The sequence below is a fragment of the Dermacentor variabilis genome, chromosome 9, assembly GCF_050947875.1.
Source record: "Dermacentor variabilis isolate Ectoservices chromosome 9, ASM5094787v1, whole genome shotgun sequence".
Lineage (NCBI taxonomy): Eukaryota > Metazoa > Arthropoda > Arachnida > Ixodida > Ixodidae > Dermacentor > Dermacentor variabilis.
Genome location: NC_134576.1, coordinates 154,092,696 through 154,110,780, shown reverse-complemented (window position 1 = coordinate 154,110,780; position 18,085 = coordinate 154,092,696). Strand labels below are relative to the sequence as shown.

The 18,085-nt window shown below is 50.3% G+C and overlaps 1 protein-coding gene across 4 annotated transcripts in view; it reads right to left on the bottom strand.

Annotated features, from left to right (window-relative positions):
* Window positions 1-18,085, bottom strand: part of Grip163 (gamma-tubulin complex component 6) — a 525,896-nt gene that overhangs the window by 173,648 nt on the left and 334,163 nt on the right. For all 4 annotated transcript variants that reach the window (XM_075670058.1, XM_075670059.1, XM_075670060.1 and 1 more), the window contains 2 exons: window positions 8,461-9,203; window positions 5,635-5,724 (listed from right to left, as the gene is read on the bottom strand). In XM_075670058.1, the coding sequence (XP_075526173.1) occupies window positions 5,635-5,724; window positions 8,461-9,203 (833 nt within the window). The remainder of the gene's footprint in view (window positions 1-5,634; window positions 5,725-8,460; window positions 9,204-18,085) is intronic.

Below are 18,085 nucleotides of genomic sequence, written 5' to 3'. Positions count from 1 at the left end.
CGCTCGCTGCGCTTCTCACCTCGTTGTTGGCTACCGGAGGATCCGCTTTTCTCGCCGCCTGTTGCGTGGAATGCATTGCTGACTGCTCACGACCTGCTCGTTCGTACCTACAGCGGAGACGGTCTTTTCTGCTTGGTTGTTGTCGCACGGCTGCTGATGGGCGGTCTATTGCTGCGACAATGTGGTAAGCCCCTCTCGCTTCTTCCAAAGAGAAAGCACGTGCTCGCTCTGGAAGCCTGCACGGTAGACATCAGAGGAGCGTTCTGTCTGATACCGCACACAATAAAGTAGCCTTTACAAACCGGACAGAGTTTGTTTTGCCAGCCACCCGATGCCGCTGCCTGCGGGCACGGGAGGGTGTCCTCCTCAGGCCACTTGTTCCCTCTGTTGTAGTAGGGTTTGAAGTCACAGACATGCATCGGTCAGCTGATCGGTCTGAACTTCCACCAGCCTGCACACAAGCAAAGAGACAGTCTCTTGCACCCGGTATGGTCCTGTCCATTTAGGCGCCAGAGAAGCTGAGAATTTTTTAATGGCATCGCTCAGGATGTGATTCCACCTCAACACCAGGTCGCCCACTTTGTAGTGTCCGGATGAGAGCGGTAGTACTGCGCTTTCTGCTTGGCATGCGCAGTGCTCAGGTTCCGTTGCGCTTTGCGTAAAGCCTCTGTTACCTTCATGCGCAGCCAAGCCACATAATCAGCGCGTGCCGACGAAATAACCAGTTCCGCACTGCTGCGTTCCTGTAGAGTATGTTCTACCGATTCAACAGCTCCCTCCCAAAGTTAAGGGTGGTGGGTGTATACCCAGTCGATCGATTCACTGTTTACCTCATCGCCAATCCAATTTCATGAAGAGAAGTGTGCCACTCATTATGCGTTTCTGTAAATGCAATGAGCATGTGCTTAATGTTGCGGTTCATACATTCAGTGGGATTCGTCTGGGCATGGTTTGTCCGTTATCAGCTGCTCAGGAGCCGAATCGTGTAAACACCTCAATCAGCTTTCCCATGATTACACGTGCCGACAGCTTCCATAGGGGCAAACGTTACACCTACTTGCTGAAATGGTCTGTGACTACAAGAAGGAATTGGTTCCTGCTCGGTGTCATGGGGTAAGGTCTCATGACGTCACTTGCCGCAATTTGCCACGGTGTTCGGCTATTGATCAGCTGCATGAGCCCAGGTGGTCGTCGACTACGCGGCTTCCCACGTTGGCACACGTTGTAAGAGCGGGTGTAGTGCATCACATCCCGCTTCATTCCTGGCCAGGTAGTAAAGTGGCACAACTTAAGGTAAGTCTAAGGGCCACTTGCATGCCTGGCGAGGCATGTATCGTGAAAGTAGTGTAAAAGTGCTACTCTCGGTGTGCGTGGAATCACCGCTTTGAAGGACTCATGTGTATCCTTCTCCGTGGCAATGTATCTCAGCAGGACTCCGGCAGAGTCTAGCAGGTAGGAATCCAACACGGTCACAGCACTAGCAGTTGTTTCTGAGCACCGCGCGCCCACAGCAATACCAGCTGCATCCATGTGTGCTACGGCTGCGCCGCCGGGCTCCCGGAGCCCCTCAAACACTTTCTTATAAAAGCGATCCTCTCCCTGTGCCTCTAACAGCTCTTTTCTGTTGAACACACTCCCCACTGAACTGATGCAGTCCAAGTGGTTCACGCTTTCGTCCCGAGAAAGTGGTTTGTCCACCCTTCCTTTGGGACTAGCGCCGTCAAACATTGCAACAATTACTCTGCTCTTAGGCTGAGTCACTGAGGAGTCACGATGGGCATTAAGTTACCCCTCCTGACCACCTCAATTGTCACAGCAGTTAGTCCACTCTCAAGCTCAGTTTTGGGCGAGGTGAGTTGAGTGGTAATGTTACTCTTCTCACAGTCAACAGGCGCGTGCGGAAGTGCGTCTGCCACAACATTGTTCTTTCCTCTCCTGTAGCGAACAGTAAAGTTGCATCACTGCAGGAGAAGTGCCTATCGCATGAGCCGGCTACTCGGCTCTCCCATATGCCTAAGCCAAGTTAATGCCATATGATCGGTCTCAATAATGAATGGAACTCCATCAATGTAGTAGTCAAACTTTTTGATAGCGAAAATGATTGCGAGACATTCCTTTTCTGTTATGGAATAATTTCGCTCTGCGGGAGTTAAAGAGCAGCTGGCAAATGCTACAGGGCGCAAGCTACTCTCGTGCTGTTGGAGCAAAACCGTTCCTAGGCCAAGGTTGCTGGCGTCCGTATGTATAACAAATTCCTTGTTCAAATCTGGTAGCCTTAACTCAATGGTTTCCACGAGCATGTTTACGAGGTTGCACAGTTCCGCCTCTTGCTCGGGACCTTACCTCCACGGCTCACCTTTCCTCAACAACATAATCAAGGGGGCTTGCAGTGCAGCGCAGTTTGGGATGAAGTGGAGATAGAAGTTCACCAGCCCCCAAAGCGTCTCAGTCCGCCTATGTCTGCCGGTGACGGGTAGTTCAATAATGCCTGAACCTTGACATCACATGGCAGAAGGAATCCGCTATCCAGAGTAAACCCCAGTAGCGTTACTCGGATGGCTGCTATCTGGGTCTTGTCGGCCGGGTTTAGCGTTATCCCCACAGACCTCAGACACTCCAACACGTCCCTGAGTTAGCATAAGTGCTTATCAAAGGTGCGCAACTGTACCACATCGTCTAGGTAAGCAAGAGCGCAGTGCCATCTTGCGTCACCCAAGACACGATCCTCTGCTTGCATCGAGCGTAGTGAAGTACTTCGCTCCGCCAACGTTGGATACGATCGAGGGAATGCTAGGAAGCGGATATGCGTCCTTGCGTGTCACCTCGTTCAGGCGGCGATAGTCAACACAAAGGCAGGGCGTCCCATCCTTTTTAGGAACCAACACCACAGGAAAACCCCATGGGCTGTCCGACCGTTCAACAACGCCTGTATCGAGCAGTTCGTCCAGAGCGCTGTCTAGTGCTTTCCTCTTAGCCAAACTCACCGGCCGAGGATTACACTTCCACGGAGAGGCGTCGCCTGTCTCAATTTTGCGCCTGTATAGCGTAGTGCAACCAGGCCGCTCTGTGAATACGGCGTCATATTCAGTCAGAAGCGATGAGAGGCGAGCCTTTTCTTCCCCCGACAAACTGCTTGAGTCGTCCAGCAGCGGGTGGTATCGTTCGCCCCTCACTACGGCAGTCTGCCACCGCAGCGGGGGTTATGGGCTTTGCGGGAGGGGAGCAGTTCCCCTCCGCGCCTCTTTTCTCAGTGCGGTTGGCCGGACGGCATGTCGACCCGGCCGCAACCGTTCTGAGGGACCTTTCCAGGCGATCGTTGGGTTGGTCCGCGCGCGAAGCGTCATCGAACGAAATTGTCTCTGACGCTTTTTGAAATGTAAAAAAAAAGGTTTCAGGGCACCACATGCTCGCTCCCTATATCCTCCGTTGCAAGACGGGCATCAATAACAATGCCCGTCTTGGCGAGGAAGTCTCTGCCAAGAATTATAGGAACCGACAGGCCGGGAAGGTGAGCGAGGCATTGTCGCCTCACCCGTTTCTCCCACCGCACCACACCTAGCAGCACAGCTCACGTGCGCCGTGCCATTGGCTAGTCGGAAGGTCACATTACTCTCTCTCAGTCGGATAGCGTTCCGACGGAGATGTTCACACACCTCGTCGCCAAAGAATGAAGCGCTCGTTCCCATGTCTAACAGTGCAAAAAACCTTCACCGGGCGACTGCAACCTCTATGAGCGGCACCGCCGTGTCGTTGGGCGGTCCGAAATGACAAGCCAGCAGGGCAAGATGTTCATGTGTCTCACTTCGTGCCACTGTAACTGCCACCGACCATGCAGTGTTGCTCACCGGCGGTCCCGTTCGTCTCCCGAAAGTGCGTGCTCTCGGTTCGCAAGTTGTCTGCAATCCCAGGCGTAGTGCCCCGGCTGGTTCCACTGATAACAGAGCATAGTCAGCCTTTGCTGGGCTTGGCGTTCAGTGCCTCGCACCTGTTGACCACTGCTCCTCCCTATCGACTGCTCCCTTGCAAGCACGCCATGCTCTGGCATCCTCGGGTCCGCATGCCGACCACAATTCTGCATACCTTGGCCATCGGCAATGCATGCTGCACGCATGGCATAAGTGTACGGGTCGAGAGCCCGGTCAGATAATTCCCAACTGCTTCTCAGGGGTTCATCATTGAAAGCCACCGCACTATCTTCCCAAGAACGAGCGCAAAAAGTGTCCCTGTTCCCCGTGCATCGTGGTTCAAGTGCCTGCAACGTTTGGGGTGGAGGTCGGTATGAACGCGAGGCGAGTATGTCCGCATGTATGCACTTTGCCTCCGAGGCCAGCTCATCCAAATTCCTGAACTTGCCGCCTCTCAAGTACGCTGCTAAGGTGGGATGAGCTAGTCGCAGTGACTCGCTCCACCTTATCGCAGTTCGGAGAAGAGGGGTCAGCAGTACGATAAAGTTCATCCATTGCCCTTACGTACTCGAGCAAGGATTTGTCCGGATGCTGAGTGTGTAGCTCCAACTCGTGCTGCAGACGAAGCTGGTAATCTGCGGACAGGAATTCCTTGCGTAAGGTTGCTCGGAACTCGGCCAGCATGCGAGACCGGTAGCCAGCAAGCCGGAACCAGCTGGCAGCGTGATCAGTCAGTGACACTGGTACGACACGTTCCAGCATCTTGCCATCGGACAGTCCCATCACTTGCTGGTAAGTCAGCATGTGGTAGAGGTATTCGTTGGCACTGACTGAATCATGGTACCTGCCGTAGGTGGGTAAGGCCACCCTCATTCTTGGTCTAGCAGCTGTGGTGGATGTCAGCAGTGTTCTGCATGACACCTGTCAACCTTTTAATCAGGCGCATTGCATCGCAGAACAGCACCTGCCGAGGCTTGCACTGGCCAGTAAAGTCTGGCACAGGAGCAGGACGCGTTGAGCAAGTGTGCCGCTGTGGCTCCGTGCTCTCCACAAACTCTGGAGAAGGGTTCGGCGTAATGTGCCTTGCGCCTTCAAGGGTACGTCCTGCCAGAGAGAGCGCCTCATGTGTAGAGCTACCCTCTTCAAAGCTGATCTAATTCCCAGGCTAACATTCACCACAGGGCTTGACTGTGCGGTAGCAGTTACCACCACTTCGAATTGTTGCCTGTTGGTAGCCACCTGTGACAGCGTATACAATGGCTGTAAGTCAGCCCCGTTTGCTGTCATGGTTCGTTTGTGTGGTGGCAGTCACTCACACAATCAGACTCAACCTGTTACACCTCTGGCCCTGTGTTGGGTGCCAAATATAGGAGTATTACTCAAGTTCGTGTGTGTGCACCTAACCCTTCTCTGGATCGCACTGTGCCAGCAGAGTGGCAGTTGCTTGCTAGCACTTTCGCAGCAGCCCTAACAGTCAGAGCTGTGACCCGCGGTTCACACCCGGGGTTCACACTGAGTTGCGACCACGGTGGGTTAAGGCCAGCAGGGGCAGGGTGAGTCTTGAACTTAAGGTGTTTGTTCACTTTATAGTTACAATATCAACAGAGCAACAACAGCAAACACAAACACAAATACAAAACCACAGTGGCGGAGTGTTCCACACGTCTCACGTGAAAGAAACCGCACAATGTTGGTAACCGCAAAAGAGGCTTATAAGGGTTCAGCTCACCCAGAGTGGATCCGCGCTCGGGCCCTGGGGCAGTCAGTCGCTCACGAAGGCCAAGCGCTGCAGGGGAACGGCCTGCAGCGGTCTCAGCGGCTGAATTGAGATGCGGCCAGTTGCAAGCTTCTCAGCCGAAAGACAAAGATGCATCGGGGGAATAGCGCTTCTCCCCAAGCGGCGGAGAGGGAGTTCCCCATTTCCAAGAAAGGGAAAAGAGGGAATGGTGTGTGCTGGCTGCGGCGTTGCAGCCATGCGCAAAGAGCAGTGGAAGCGGCAAAACGTGTCCTCTCCCCACTACCCTCCGCGAGCGAGCACGTGATCATCACGTTATAACTGCGCAGCCACTCCATAGATATCGGGATGTGCGTGCGATCCCAGAGACTGAACATCTGTATGCTGAAATGTAAGGACAGCTTATTCTCTAGGGAAGCATGGCAAATGAGACAAGTCAATATTACATTTTACAATTGCCATTGCTGACATGACGCAATTTAACAGTAACCATATTTCTCACGCCTCTGCATGTAAGCTATGTCAACACAGTCAAGCCCACTAATAACGATACCAGTTTTAACAATATATTGGATATAACAATAAGTAGCTGCTGCAGCGGGAGCTTCTATGTATGTTCTATGGTAAAATAAACCACTTACTACAATGCCCCCACGTGGCACTGTAAGTTATAACAATTAAATCCGGCCACTAGGAGTGTGCAAGAAGCCGTTGCTAAACTTTCAATCCAAGCATTCCAAAGTAGTAAAATATAGAATTGCCATGTCGTGCCTTAAGTCTTCTCTCATTAGATTCTGCATGCACAAAATGAGCGTCAGTTTTAATGAGCAGCTCCGGCGCCTATTAGAAGCAGGTTATCCTAGTGTAGCAGTGGCCACTGTGGCTGAGCGCCTAATGAAGTCGGTTTTGAGGGGGACGGACGTGGTTACAGAAAGCAGTAATAGCAAAAAAAAGAGTAGTGGCTATTTCGTACATTCATTCGGTGTCGCACAGGCTTAAAAAAGTTGCAAGTAGATATGATGTTAATGTAGCTTTCACTGTTCCCAATAAGCTAGGTAAGATATGCGCTGCCATACAGAGGAAGAAAAGAGCAGGTAAAAGGAAAAAAAAACCAGATATTTGTCCAGTGAAGCACAATAAGAACAACATTTTTACTGACTGTCGTATGGGTGTGGTTTATATGGTTTCCCTTAGCTGTGGCCAGTTCTACGTAGGGCAAACGGGACGGTGTATCAATCAGACGCTAATGGAACATAAAAGGTCGTTAACCGATGGATTGCCTTCTAATCTTTCCCTACATTGCCAAGATTGTAACTGCACACCAGAGTTAGATGAATGCACGATATTTTACAGGCATAAGAATGAAGATACGCGTCTTATGGTAGAGGCATGGCATATCTATAATGGTGGAAGTGGGTGCGTGATCCAGCCTTCGATTACTTTATATAAGGAAGAGATTAAGTGCCTTAACAGTTATCTCTCACGTAGACCGGCACATGTACCCGTCTGGCACGTGGTGATACCATTCCTGAGCTTGCGCAGATGAGTTTTGTGTCTTTCTTTATTCACCTCAGTGCTCCCTTCAGTTGATAGTCGGCGTTCGTGTTGTACACTTCGCTACTCTTGTGTCCTGTCTGCACGCCTCACCTCTTTTTCTGTATAATGAAAAAATTATGCATGGCTCAGCTATAGCAAACACCAAACAAGCGGAGCTGGGGGAAGCCCAGCGAAAGTTAGTGAAAGCTAGACTAAGTGTGCAGTTGGGCACTACTATACTGGCCTTCTCCGAGCTACACTGGTATCTGGTGTTTGCGATAGCAGAGCCAGGCATAATTTTTTCCCCACTGCGTGAATGAGGACCGCCGTAGAGAGCAAGAAGGTTTTTATCAGAGAGCAATGACGTCACACAACCTGTGTCCCAACCGCGCTGCTCCTTCTCCCCTGCTAGGCTCCAGCCACCCTTACAGGGTACTTTCACTCTCTCTCAGCTTTCTCTCCCCCAGCTTGGCGAAGCTACGGACATCAAGAGAAACCCAGCGAGGTTCTAACAGCTCCACTGTAAAAATAAATGCACAGGACGACGGTGGACTTGCAATTGAAGTTTATTGCGAACAAATCCTGTGGACTGGAAAAAGAGATCAGCGAAGCTTTCTATATCAGAAAGTCGGGCAGAAAGTCGGGACACAGTTATGTGTGAGTGAAACTTTGGTCCCTCTCACCAATAAGGAACTTGAATCTTTAAATCTATCTCTAAAGATACCATGCTAAGCACGTGTTGAGAGCCGGTGGGCAGGGGTCTTGTGACTAGGCTTTCTTTCTCGTCTTTCATTGCTTGGTTTTTGCACATGTGTGGCGGTGACCTACACAATTTGTTTGCAATAAACTTCAGTTGCAAGTCTGGCGTTTTCCTGTGTGTTTCTTTTCTCTAAGTGCTCGCATCTTTAGCTGCAGGAACCATCCTATTGACATCATGCACCAACTGGCCCAGAAAACCACTGTACTTAACTGTTATAAGGGGGCTCTCGATGTGCTACAATCAGTTTGTCTATGACAACATGCACTGGCTGAAATAAAACTGTTGGAACAAGAAGTTATGGCAAGAGAGGATTCTTTAGAATTTTGATAAATTTGGTTGTTGACAAGTTGTGCAAGTGCTGTAATCGTATATTGATGGTTAATCATGATGCACATGTGCCGCACAGACAATGTGCTGTCCACCTTCGACCAGAAGCATGCTGCATTGTGTATAACAAAGATCGCTCTGTTACAATCCTGGCTAGCTTGCAGAAAACAGAGTGGAACCTGAGACACAGCGCTTACCAGTCATCTTCAAGGCCGCAGGGAAGGACTCATTTGCAGTGGTAGGTATGCTGCTTTCTCTGTCAGCAGCCAACATGCTGGCATCTCCACCGCCGTCCTCAGCACTGTGTGCCTCGTCACAAGTGGGCCCCGGGAGCAGCAAACCAGGATTGTCACCACAAGACTGGTTCAGCCCTTTCCCCTCACATTCATAGCTGTTGTCTTCAAATGAGTGCCCATACATGCCAGGACTGTCAGGTGACATTCCAGAAGCGCTTGGTTCTTGCAGCAGCAATTCTGGTCTCCCACGATCAGTTCTGCTACCAGATAACATCATCGGTTTCAAATTGGGACTTGAGGTGATTCCGGTTGGTGTACCTATGCCAACCTCAACTGCCATGTTTTCAACATTCCTCTCTGCTGTGCTTTGGTTTCCTTTGCTAGACACTTTACTAGCACAGTCAGGATAGAGGATGTCATGAAGTTGGGAATCGGATGCATGACCAAAGATGTTCCGTTGTCTATTTCTTCCATATGTCCCTGCTGCTTCACAGAAAAGTCCCAAGTTTCTGGGCTGCTCTGTTTCCATGGCAACACGGCTTGTCGACCTGCCAGTTACTCTCATGTGTGTGCCAGTTATAAGTGAGTAGAGCAGGTCATCATGGCTGACGCTAGCTGCTGTAGTTGGTGGAATCCCAGGTGCAGGTTGTACAGCCCTCTTATTGCACGGTGAAAGCTGACACCTGGAATTGGAGCTCGGAGACCTGGGATGCAGCGAAACACATATGCTGCATTTTTCAATTTTGATGGCCTTTGCATGTCACAGAATAACACATTAAAACAACTCTTTGGAAATGCGTGGCACTAGAACAAGGTTAGATTTGGCAGATGTTTTCAGCTTTTCTCTGGATGCATTAGGGAATTCGATCATGCACTGAAAATTACCTGACTAAAAAACAACAGTAAACAGGAACTGGTTTTTGAACACTACCTTTGTCATAATGGCCAAGACATTGGCCAAACTCACTCTGCTACCCTGTTGACAAAGAGCCCCCTTTGACAAAGATAGCTCCACCTATCGAAACGTCGGCCAGGCTTCTCTGAAGCACTTCAGCCCTGTTTACCCAATTTTATGCCTCAGTGTCATATTTAGCCAAAAGTGCCAGACTCATGGCAACCCTGAGTCACACATAATGCACCAAGCCCTTCTTCGATGTCAAACGTGGGGCACATACGTTAGGTAACCTATGTGCCACCCACACATACAAGCCTCTCCCAATGCACAACCAAGCACAAAGTAGTATACCTCATCATTCATGCCCCTTCAAACACAAGAGTTTCTTACAAAAATTGTTAGAGGGAACTCCTTATGCTAAAATTGCAGGAATCTTATCTTTATGCCTTCAACTGCCTCTTAATGCATATGTTTTTCACATTTAATAGTCCTGCCACACACACCTCAGGCAAGCCTCAACAATGCATTAGTTGCCATGTACAATGCTTTCGACGAGCTGACATCTATTCCCTCACAGCAGCAGCATGGGGCACTCTAGCTCAGAGCCATATTGACACGTGTACTTGCCTTTATCGGGCGACACATTTCACTGCCCAACAAATGTTATCGCACAGCGCAGGACGCGCCTGCATGTATGGGAAGTTTCTGGAATGTTATCGATGGTTCCATCTGCTGTCTGTGACCGAACCTTGTGTAATCTGATTGCAGGTATGCGCGAAGCGAATAGTGTAGAACTTTGTGGAAGACACGCGAGTCCCAGCGATTAGTCTGGAACATTCGACGATTGATGTATAAAAGCCGACACGCTTGAGCCGTGGAACAGATTTTCGACGATCACCGACTGTGTTCGCCGCTGTCGCTGTTCTTTGAGTGTAGCCTCTTTTTGAGGGCACAAGTTCGCCCAATAAAATGCTAGTTTCGTCTTTCCCAGTTTGGCTGCTTTCTTCACCGTCACTACCACGTGTCATCTGGTGGAGGTGCTTTGCGTTCATGTATCGGACGGCACCACAAAGCCGTGACCCAAGCCCGAACGCGAAAGACATCACCAACGTTAACAAGAACCAGCGGGGTAGCCGCAGGCTGCAAGGACTGCCCCCGGAGCACGGACTTTTGCCTGAGACGAGCAGAAAGATTGTCACCAAGTCCACCCCAATGGCAGCCCCAGCGTCCCCCATCGTGCTGCAGCAGCCCAGGGAGCCTCCAACGTTCTGCGGTTTAACGTTCGAGGACCCGGAAAGCTGGCTTGAGACGTATGAGAGAGTCGCTACATTTAACAGCTGAAACAGCGACGACAAACTGCGACATGTCTTCTTCGCATTGGAAGACGCTGCCAAGACGTGGTTCGAGAATCGAGAAGCCACCTTAACGACCTGGGACTTGTTCCAAAGTGGCTTCCTGCAGACATTCGCAAGCGTCGTATGCTGAGAATGTGCCCACGCGCTATTAGAAACCCGGGTGCAGCTACCTAATGAGACAACCGCGATCTTCACGGAGGAAATGAGCCGTCTATTCTGCCACGCCGACCCTGAAATGCCTGAGGAGAAGAAAGTCCACCACTCATGCGTGGTGTGAATGAGGAACTTTTTGCCGGAATGGTACGAAGCCCACCGAAGACCGTCGACGAGTTTCTTCGCGAGGCCACCAGCATCGAGAAGACACTTGACATGGGAAACTGGCAATTCGACCGCTGCACTAACTCAACAAACTACACCGGAGTTCAGTCACTGGCCACTCATGACCTGCGCGAGACTATCCAAGCGGTTGTGCGGGAGGAGCTACAGAAGCTGTTCCCTTCATCGCAACCTCAAGTGGCCTCAATCGCCAAAATCGTCAAAAAAGAAGTCCAAAGATCGCTTGGAGTTCCCGAGGTGCAACCACTATCATCGCAGCCCCAGCCAGAAGCGATGACCTAGGTCGCCGCCGCCCGCCTTCAGGGTCCCCCTCCACGGCCGCGCCAGGGCCCTCTAACGTCGCAATGCCGTCGTCCACCGCCGCCAGCACGCGCACCCGTCGCTCAGCGCAGCTACGCGAGGAAGACGGACATTTCGCGAGCCGCCATTTGGCGAGCCCCCCGACGCGTTTCTGCGTAGATTATCTTTGACTGAACAAGATCACGAAGAAGGATGTGTACCCCCTTCCACGGACAGGTGACGCATTGGATCGGCTCTGCAACGCTAAACACTTCTCGTCAATGGACCTCAAGTCTGGCTACTGGCAAATAGAAGTCGACAAGAGAGATCGCGAAAAGACCGCCTTCATCACGCCAGACGGCCTCTACGAGTTCAAGGTCATGACATTTGGACTGTGCTCGGCACCTGCAACATTCCAGCGTGTCATGGACACGGTGTTAGCAGGATTGAAATGGCAGACGTGTCTTGTTTACTTGGAGGACGTCGTCGTCTTCACCGGAAATTTCGACGATCACCTTAGGCGGCTTGCGACAACATTAGAGGCCGTCAAGTCATCAGGGCTCACTCTAAAGCCGGAAAAGTGCTGCTTCGCTTATGATGAGCTTCTGTTCCTAGGCCACGTCATCAGCAAATCTGGAGTTTGCCCCGACCCGCAGAAGACAGCTGCCATCGCAAAGTTCCCGCAGCCAATCGACAAGAAGGCAGCGCGCAGATTCTTTGGCATGTGTGCCTACCATAGGCGCTTTGTCAAGGACTTTTCACGCATCGCGGAGCCGCTAACACATCTAACCAAATGTGATGTCGAGTTTAAGTGGGAAATGCCGCAGGCCGACGCATTTGAAGAACTCAAACGATGCATGCAGTCGCCGCCTGTTCTTGCACACTTCGACGAGGACGCCCATACCGAAATACACACTGACGCCAGTAGCCTAGGCCTCGGTGCCGTCCTAGTCCAGAGGAAAGACAGACTTGAACAGGTGATATCTTATGCTAGCCGGTTGCTGTCAAAAGCGGAAGGCAATTATTCTACGACTGAAAAGGAATGCCTCGCCATCATTTTTGAGACAGCAAAATTCTGCCCTTAGCTCTATGGCAGGTCATTCAAAGTTGTCAGCGACCATCACGCGTTGTGTTGGTTAGCTAACTTAAAGGACCCTTCAGGACGGCTGGCGCGGTGGAGCCTCAGACTGCAAGAATATGACGTCACGGTAATATACAAGTCCGGAAGAAAACACTCTGACGCCGACTGCTTATCACGCGCGCCCCCATCAATCCCCCGCCGCAAGATGACGAGGACAACGACGCCTTCCTTGGAATAATAAGTGCGGAAGACTTCACTAAACAGCAACGAGCCGACCCGGAGCTAAAAGGCCTCGTTGAGTATTTGGAAGGGAACACCGACATTGTCCCTTGGGCATTTAAGCCCGGGTTGTATTCGTTCTCACTACAAAACAACCTGCTCGTGAAGAAGAACTTCTTACCAGTCTGCGCTCGCTACCTTCTTGTTGTACCGTCAGCGCTGCGTCCAGAAGTACTGCACGCCCTACATAACGATCCAACCGCTGGGCACCTCGGATTCTCCCGGACGCTGTCAAGGATACAGGAAAGGTATTATTGGCCACGTCTGACCGCCGACGATGCCCGTTATGTCAAGACATGCCGAGACTGTCAGCGATGCAAGACGCCACCGACAAGGCCAGCAGGATTACTACAGCCGATCAAACCTCCTTGCTGACCATTTCAGCAGATCAGGATGGATTTGTTAGGACCGTTTCCGGCGTCAACATCTGGGAATAAGTGGATCGTCGTGGCGACGGACTATCTCACCCGCTTCGCTGAAACTAAAGCTCTACCAAAAGGCAGCGCAGCCGAAGTGGTGAAATTTTTCGTCGAGAACCTCCTGCTGCGACATGGTGCCCCAGAAGTCCTCATCACCGACAGAGGAACGGCCTTTACAGCAGAGCTCACCCAAGCCATTTTGCAATACAGCTAGACAAGCCACAGGAGGACAACTGCCTACCATCCACAAATGAATGGCCTCATGGAGCGCCTGAACAAGACCCTCGCCGACATGCTAGCAATGTACGTCGACGTCGAGCACAAGACGTGGGACACGGTCCTGCCGCACGTAACCTTCGCTTACAACACGGCGGTGCAAGAAACAACACAGATCACGCTGTTCAAGTTGGTTTACGGCAGGAACCCGACGACGATGCTCGACGCCATGCTGCCGCACGTGACCGACGAAGAGAATCTTGATGTCGGTACAGTCGAACCCGGCTATATCGAACTCACAAAAAAACGCCTATCAGTTCGATATAGAGCATAATTCGATATAAGCCTGCTAAATAATTGGATGTCATAAAAGCACATACAATTTATAAAATCACTTTATTGATTAAACTAGCTTAGTTTCGCACGATATAGTCCTGCATTTTCTTCTGCTTTGGCAATTTTGCTGCCTGCGACGCACACACTTTTCCACATTATGGAGTCGGAGCAGCTGAGGCCGCAACTTTCCGCATTCGCGCAGAAGCACCGGACTAGTGCGAGCGCACCAATCACTTCGGAGGATGTGGGCCAAAGACCGTCGTTGCTTTCCTCATTGTGCCTACTTTCACTTGTGCTCGGTACGATGTTGGCAATATAGTCTTCGTTTTCGGGCTCTCCCGTAGTCGCAACACATCATTTGCGCTCACAAACTCATCCACCGTTGATTCGTCAACAGCTTCCGGAAATTCTGACAGTTCGCTCCAAACTTCGGCAACACGGCAACGGCTTCGTCGCATTCATCAGAATTTACCGTCATCACCGAGCGCGCGGAAGTCGGCACGGCTGAAGCAATTTCAGATTAACCACTCGTACACGGCCGTGCGTACGGGTCGGGCGCCACGGGCACCGGGTCGCGAGTTTGGACGCTTTAGCCCTAATCTCCCCGTTATTCTTCAAGATCGTGCCAAGAGTGCTCCTCGGAATCTTGCGCTCTGCGGGGACATCCGACTTCTCACCGCGTTCGACACGATTTATGATTGCGAGCTTCACGACGAAAGGCAAGTTCTGCCGCTTCATCACGGCAACACTGCGGGAGAAGGCCTACAAGGCGCACACAAAAACAGCGAGACAAGTCGCACTTTCGCCATCTTGCACGACGAGGGCACAAGAGCTTCTGATTGGCTGTCTGAGCAAGCGCTGTGGGGGGGCCAGGATCATTTTTTGCAGGGGGGGGGGGGTGCCGACGGCTCGTCTGAGGCAGCGTGGTCGGGCGCGGTCACGGTAGGGAGAGCGGTTGGATGGAGCCGCGCAGCCGCGTTTTCTTCGCCTCCGCGAGGGAAAGCCAACTTCCGGGGGCACTTTCCGCCGCTTGACGTTCGATATATCGGGTGTCACTGCTATTTTTGTTCGATGTAAGCGTAATTTTTGCGATATATACTCATTGTAAATATATTGTGTCCAGAAATTGTTCGATATATAGAATAATTCGATGTAAGCGGTTTCGATATAGTCGGGTTCGACTGTACCTATCTCCAACGCGCCGAAGAAGCCCGACAGCTCGTCCGCCTACGGATCAAGAACCAGCAGCATACTGACAGCCGACACTAGAACCTCCGACGACGCTTCGTCGAGTACCAGCCCGGCGACCATGTTTGGGTATGGACCCTGATACGCCGACGAGGACTGAGCGAGAAACTATTGTGACGCTATTTCGGACCCCGCAAGGTCATCCGACGTATTGGCGCACTGGACTATGAGGTTGTGCCAGACGGCATTTCGCATTCACAGCGGCGCCGCGGACGATCTGAAGTGGTCCACGTGGTGCGTCTTAAACCCTTTTACGGACGCTGACGAACTTCCTTATTTTGTTGTTTTCTTTGCTACGAGTGCTTTTCGTTATTACTTTTGTTTGTTTGCAACATCGGGTAGATGCTTTTTTTAAGAGGGGGTATTGACACGTGTACTTGTCTTTATCCGGCGACACATTTCCCCACCCGACAAATGTTCTCGCACAGCGCAGGACGCGCCTGCATGTATGGGAAGTTTCTGGAATGTTATCGATGGTTCCATCCGCTGTCTGTGACCGAACGTTGTGTAATCTGATTGCAGGTATGCGCGACGCGAATAGTGTAGAACTTTGTGGAAGACGCGCGGGTCCCAGCGATTAGTCTGGAACATTCGACGATTGATGTATAAAAGCCGACACGCTTGAGCCGTTGATCAGATTTTCGACGATCACCGACTGTGTTCGCCGCTGTCGCCGTTCTTTGTGTAGTCTGTTTTGGGGGGCACAAGTTCGCCCAGTAAAACGCTAGTTTCGTCTTTCCTAGTTTGGCTGCTTTCTTCACTGTCACTACCAGGTGACAATATATTCTGAGAGCTTGGCGAGTAGTCATGGCCAGGAGCCAGTGGAGCAGCGATGATGTTAAAGGACGTCAAAGAGTGCGCTTTGTTTCGATGCCATCTGCCATGTGCATACCGCCCGCACGATAAGTGCAAATTTGAGTCTGGCATTGACCATTTCTGTTTTGTGCAATCTCTCTATTTTTATGCTATAGGGACGCTCGTGTGTATGCTTCCATATGCATAAATTGGCGCTTGTCTGCTTCGACGAGCAGAGTCTGAGCATGTATTTGTGATTGAGTCATGTACTTTCACTGTGATCTACTGCTCTTTAACTCCACTGCGACACAAACATACATTTGGAAGTGTCATTGTGAGTGAACGGACAGATGTGCGAGCGCAATCGAGTGGCGGTATATGCTTTGCACGTGTACAGGTATGTGCATGTCACGTGTGCTGTATGTGTGTATGCACGCTTGTGTTGTGCACAAAGGCAAGCACATTCATTTGCTTACACACATTTTAGAAAACATGCATGAATGCAAGTAAGTGGCGTTTGTTCCAAGGAGACATGATTATGCATCAATTCACCAGTGCATGTGCCCACTAAGTTTGCCAAGGTGTGATGCGCAATCTGGCCTGTAGGGCACAATAAACAGCACTGCACTTTACACATGGCACAGTGGCACGGACTAGTTTGTTGTATGTAAACGTGGCAGGTCACTGGCCCAATTTTGATAGCGATAACGGGGACCTAAACAAGTCATGTTAGGAAAACTTCAATATTGTGACCACGTTGCAACATTTGGCATAAAAATGAGTAGCCCCAGCACACATACAAGTCTACGATACTTTATATTGGATTTTTGTCAGCAACTACTTATTCAACACGTCAGAATGACTTACCAAGAACGTGCGCTGCAAACGATATTAAAGGAAGCTTACACTTGGTTCCTAAAGCTCGGAGCGATCGGCGGATGTCCATTTGTGATGTCAGATGTTGCGAATTCAAACAAGCCTCTGGTAAACAACGTAAGTACAGTAGAATATCATTGATACGATTCTGCATAATATGTTTCTCGGGATAATGCATTTTTTTCTTTTCGCGGCCAACGTCCAATAGGAGCAACATATTTTTCACACGGTTATTGCGATTGCGTTTTCATATGAAATTGAATAATATGACTACAAAAGTGGGCTTTTATTGGCATTTATAATACTCGTAGCTTTAGATTCTAGGGCACCAGCTTAAATAACATTTCAACGACCCACAAACGATGTGTTAAGCCCAACCACACTGGAGGACAAATGCATGTGGTACACTGCTGATGGTAAAATGCTGCTGTGGTAGTGTGGCTACAGCGACTGGCGATGTGCTGCTGCTCAGTTGAGTGAGGAAACGGCGGCTTCTTTATTTAACTTCAAGAAGAAGTTTTTTATGGACATTAAAAAGAAGGAAGTTCGGCGCAAACTGACAAATTATTTCAACGTTCCTGAATAAAAATACATTGGCTGCGGTTCATGTGGTGTCAAGTAACGATGCTCCGCATGAGGTGTTATGCGGAGCAGTATCACTCAATGCCACACGACCCTTTGCTATTGAGTTAGTCAATGAGAATGCATTTTTCCATACTTTTTAGAGCTTGCTTTTGATTACACGATTTACGAATGATACATTTTATTTTCCAGTTCTCTTGAAGACCGCATCAACGAGATTCCACTGTATACCAAGACAGCCGTTAACATGCCCGAACTCATTAAGACGGCCTGGCGACAGTGGTCACGACCATGTCATGATCAAACAGGCTTATGTGATGTGTCAACAGAATGTACGCACTCTTGCTCGTCCTGAGTGGCACTTGTACTAGGGCACCAAATCGAGTTGCAAGTGCAAAAAATCCACAAATGTGTTTCACAAAAGGCAATTTACATTTTTCTGTGAAACTCATTTGAAAGTAATACAAGAGCGCACGATGTGCGGCGTCGACCAGAGCAGCCCATGTGTGATTTACAGGAGACACTGGAGAGTCCACAATGAAAGGGACACTAAAGGCAAATACTAAGTCAATGTGGACAGTTTAAATACCATCGCAGAAACCTCGCAATGCTTGTTTCGTGCCGAGAAAGGACTTAGTTTACGAGAAAATTGCATTTGAAGGGTCCAAGTACCTTTATCAAAATTCAAATGTCCCGCCACCAAACTGGGGAGTGGCGACATTGCATATGCCATCACCACTCTTTGCTGCCTTCCATCGGTGAGTAAAATGGCGCCTGACAGAAAGCGGCGGATTCGCCACTGTAGCTGCTTTTTGGTCAAGTGGCTTAGACTGTTCGGGCATCCCGCAGCATAACATGGAAGTTGAGTTCTCTGCTACATGCAGTTTGT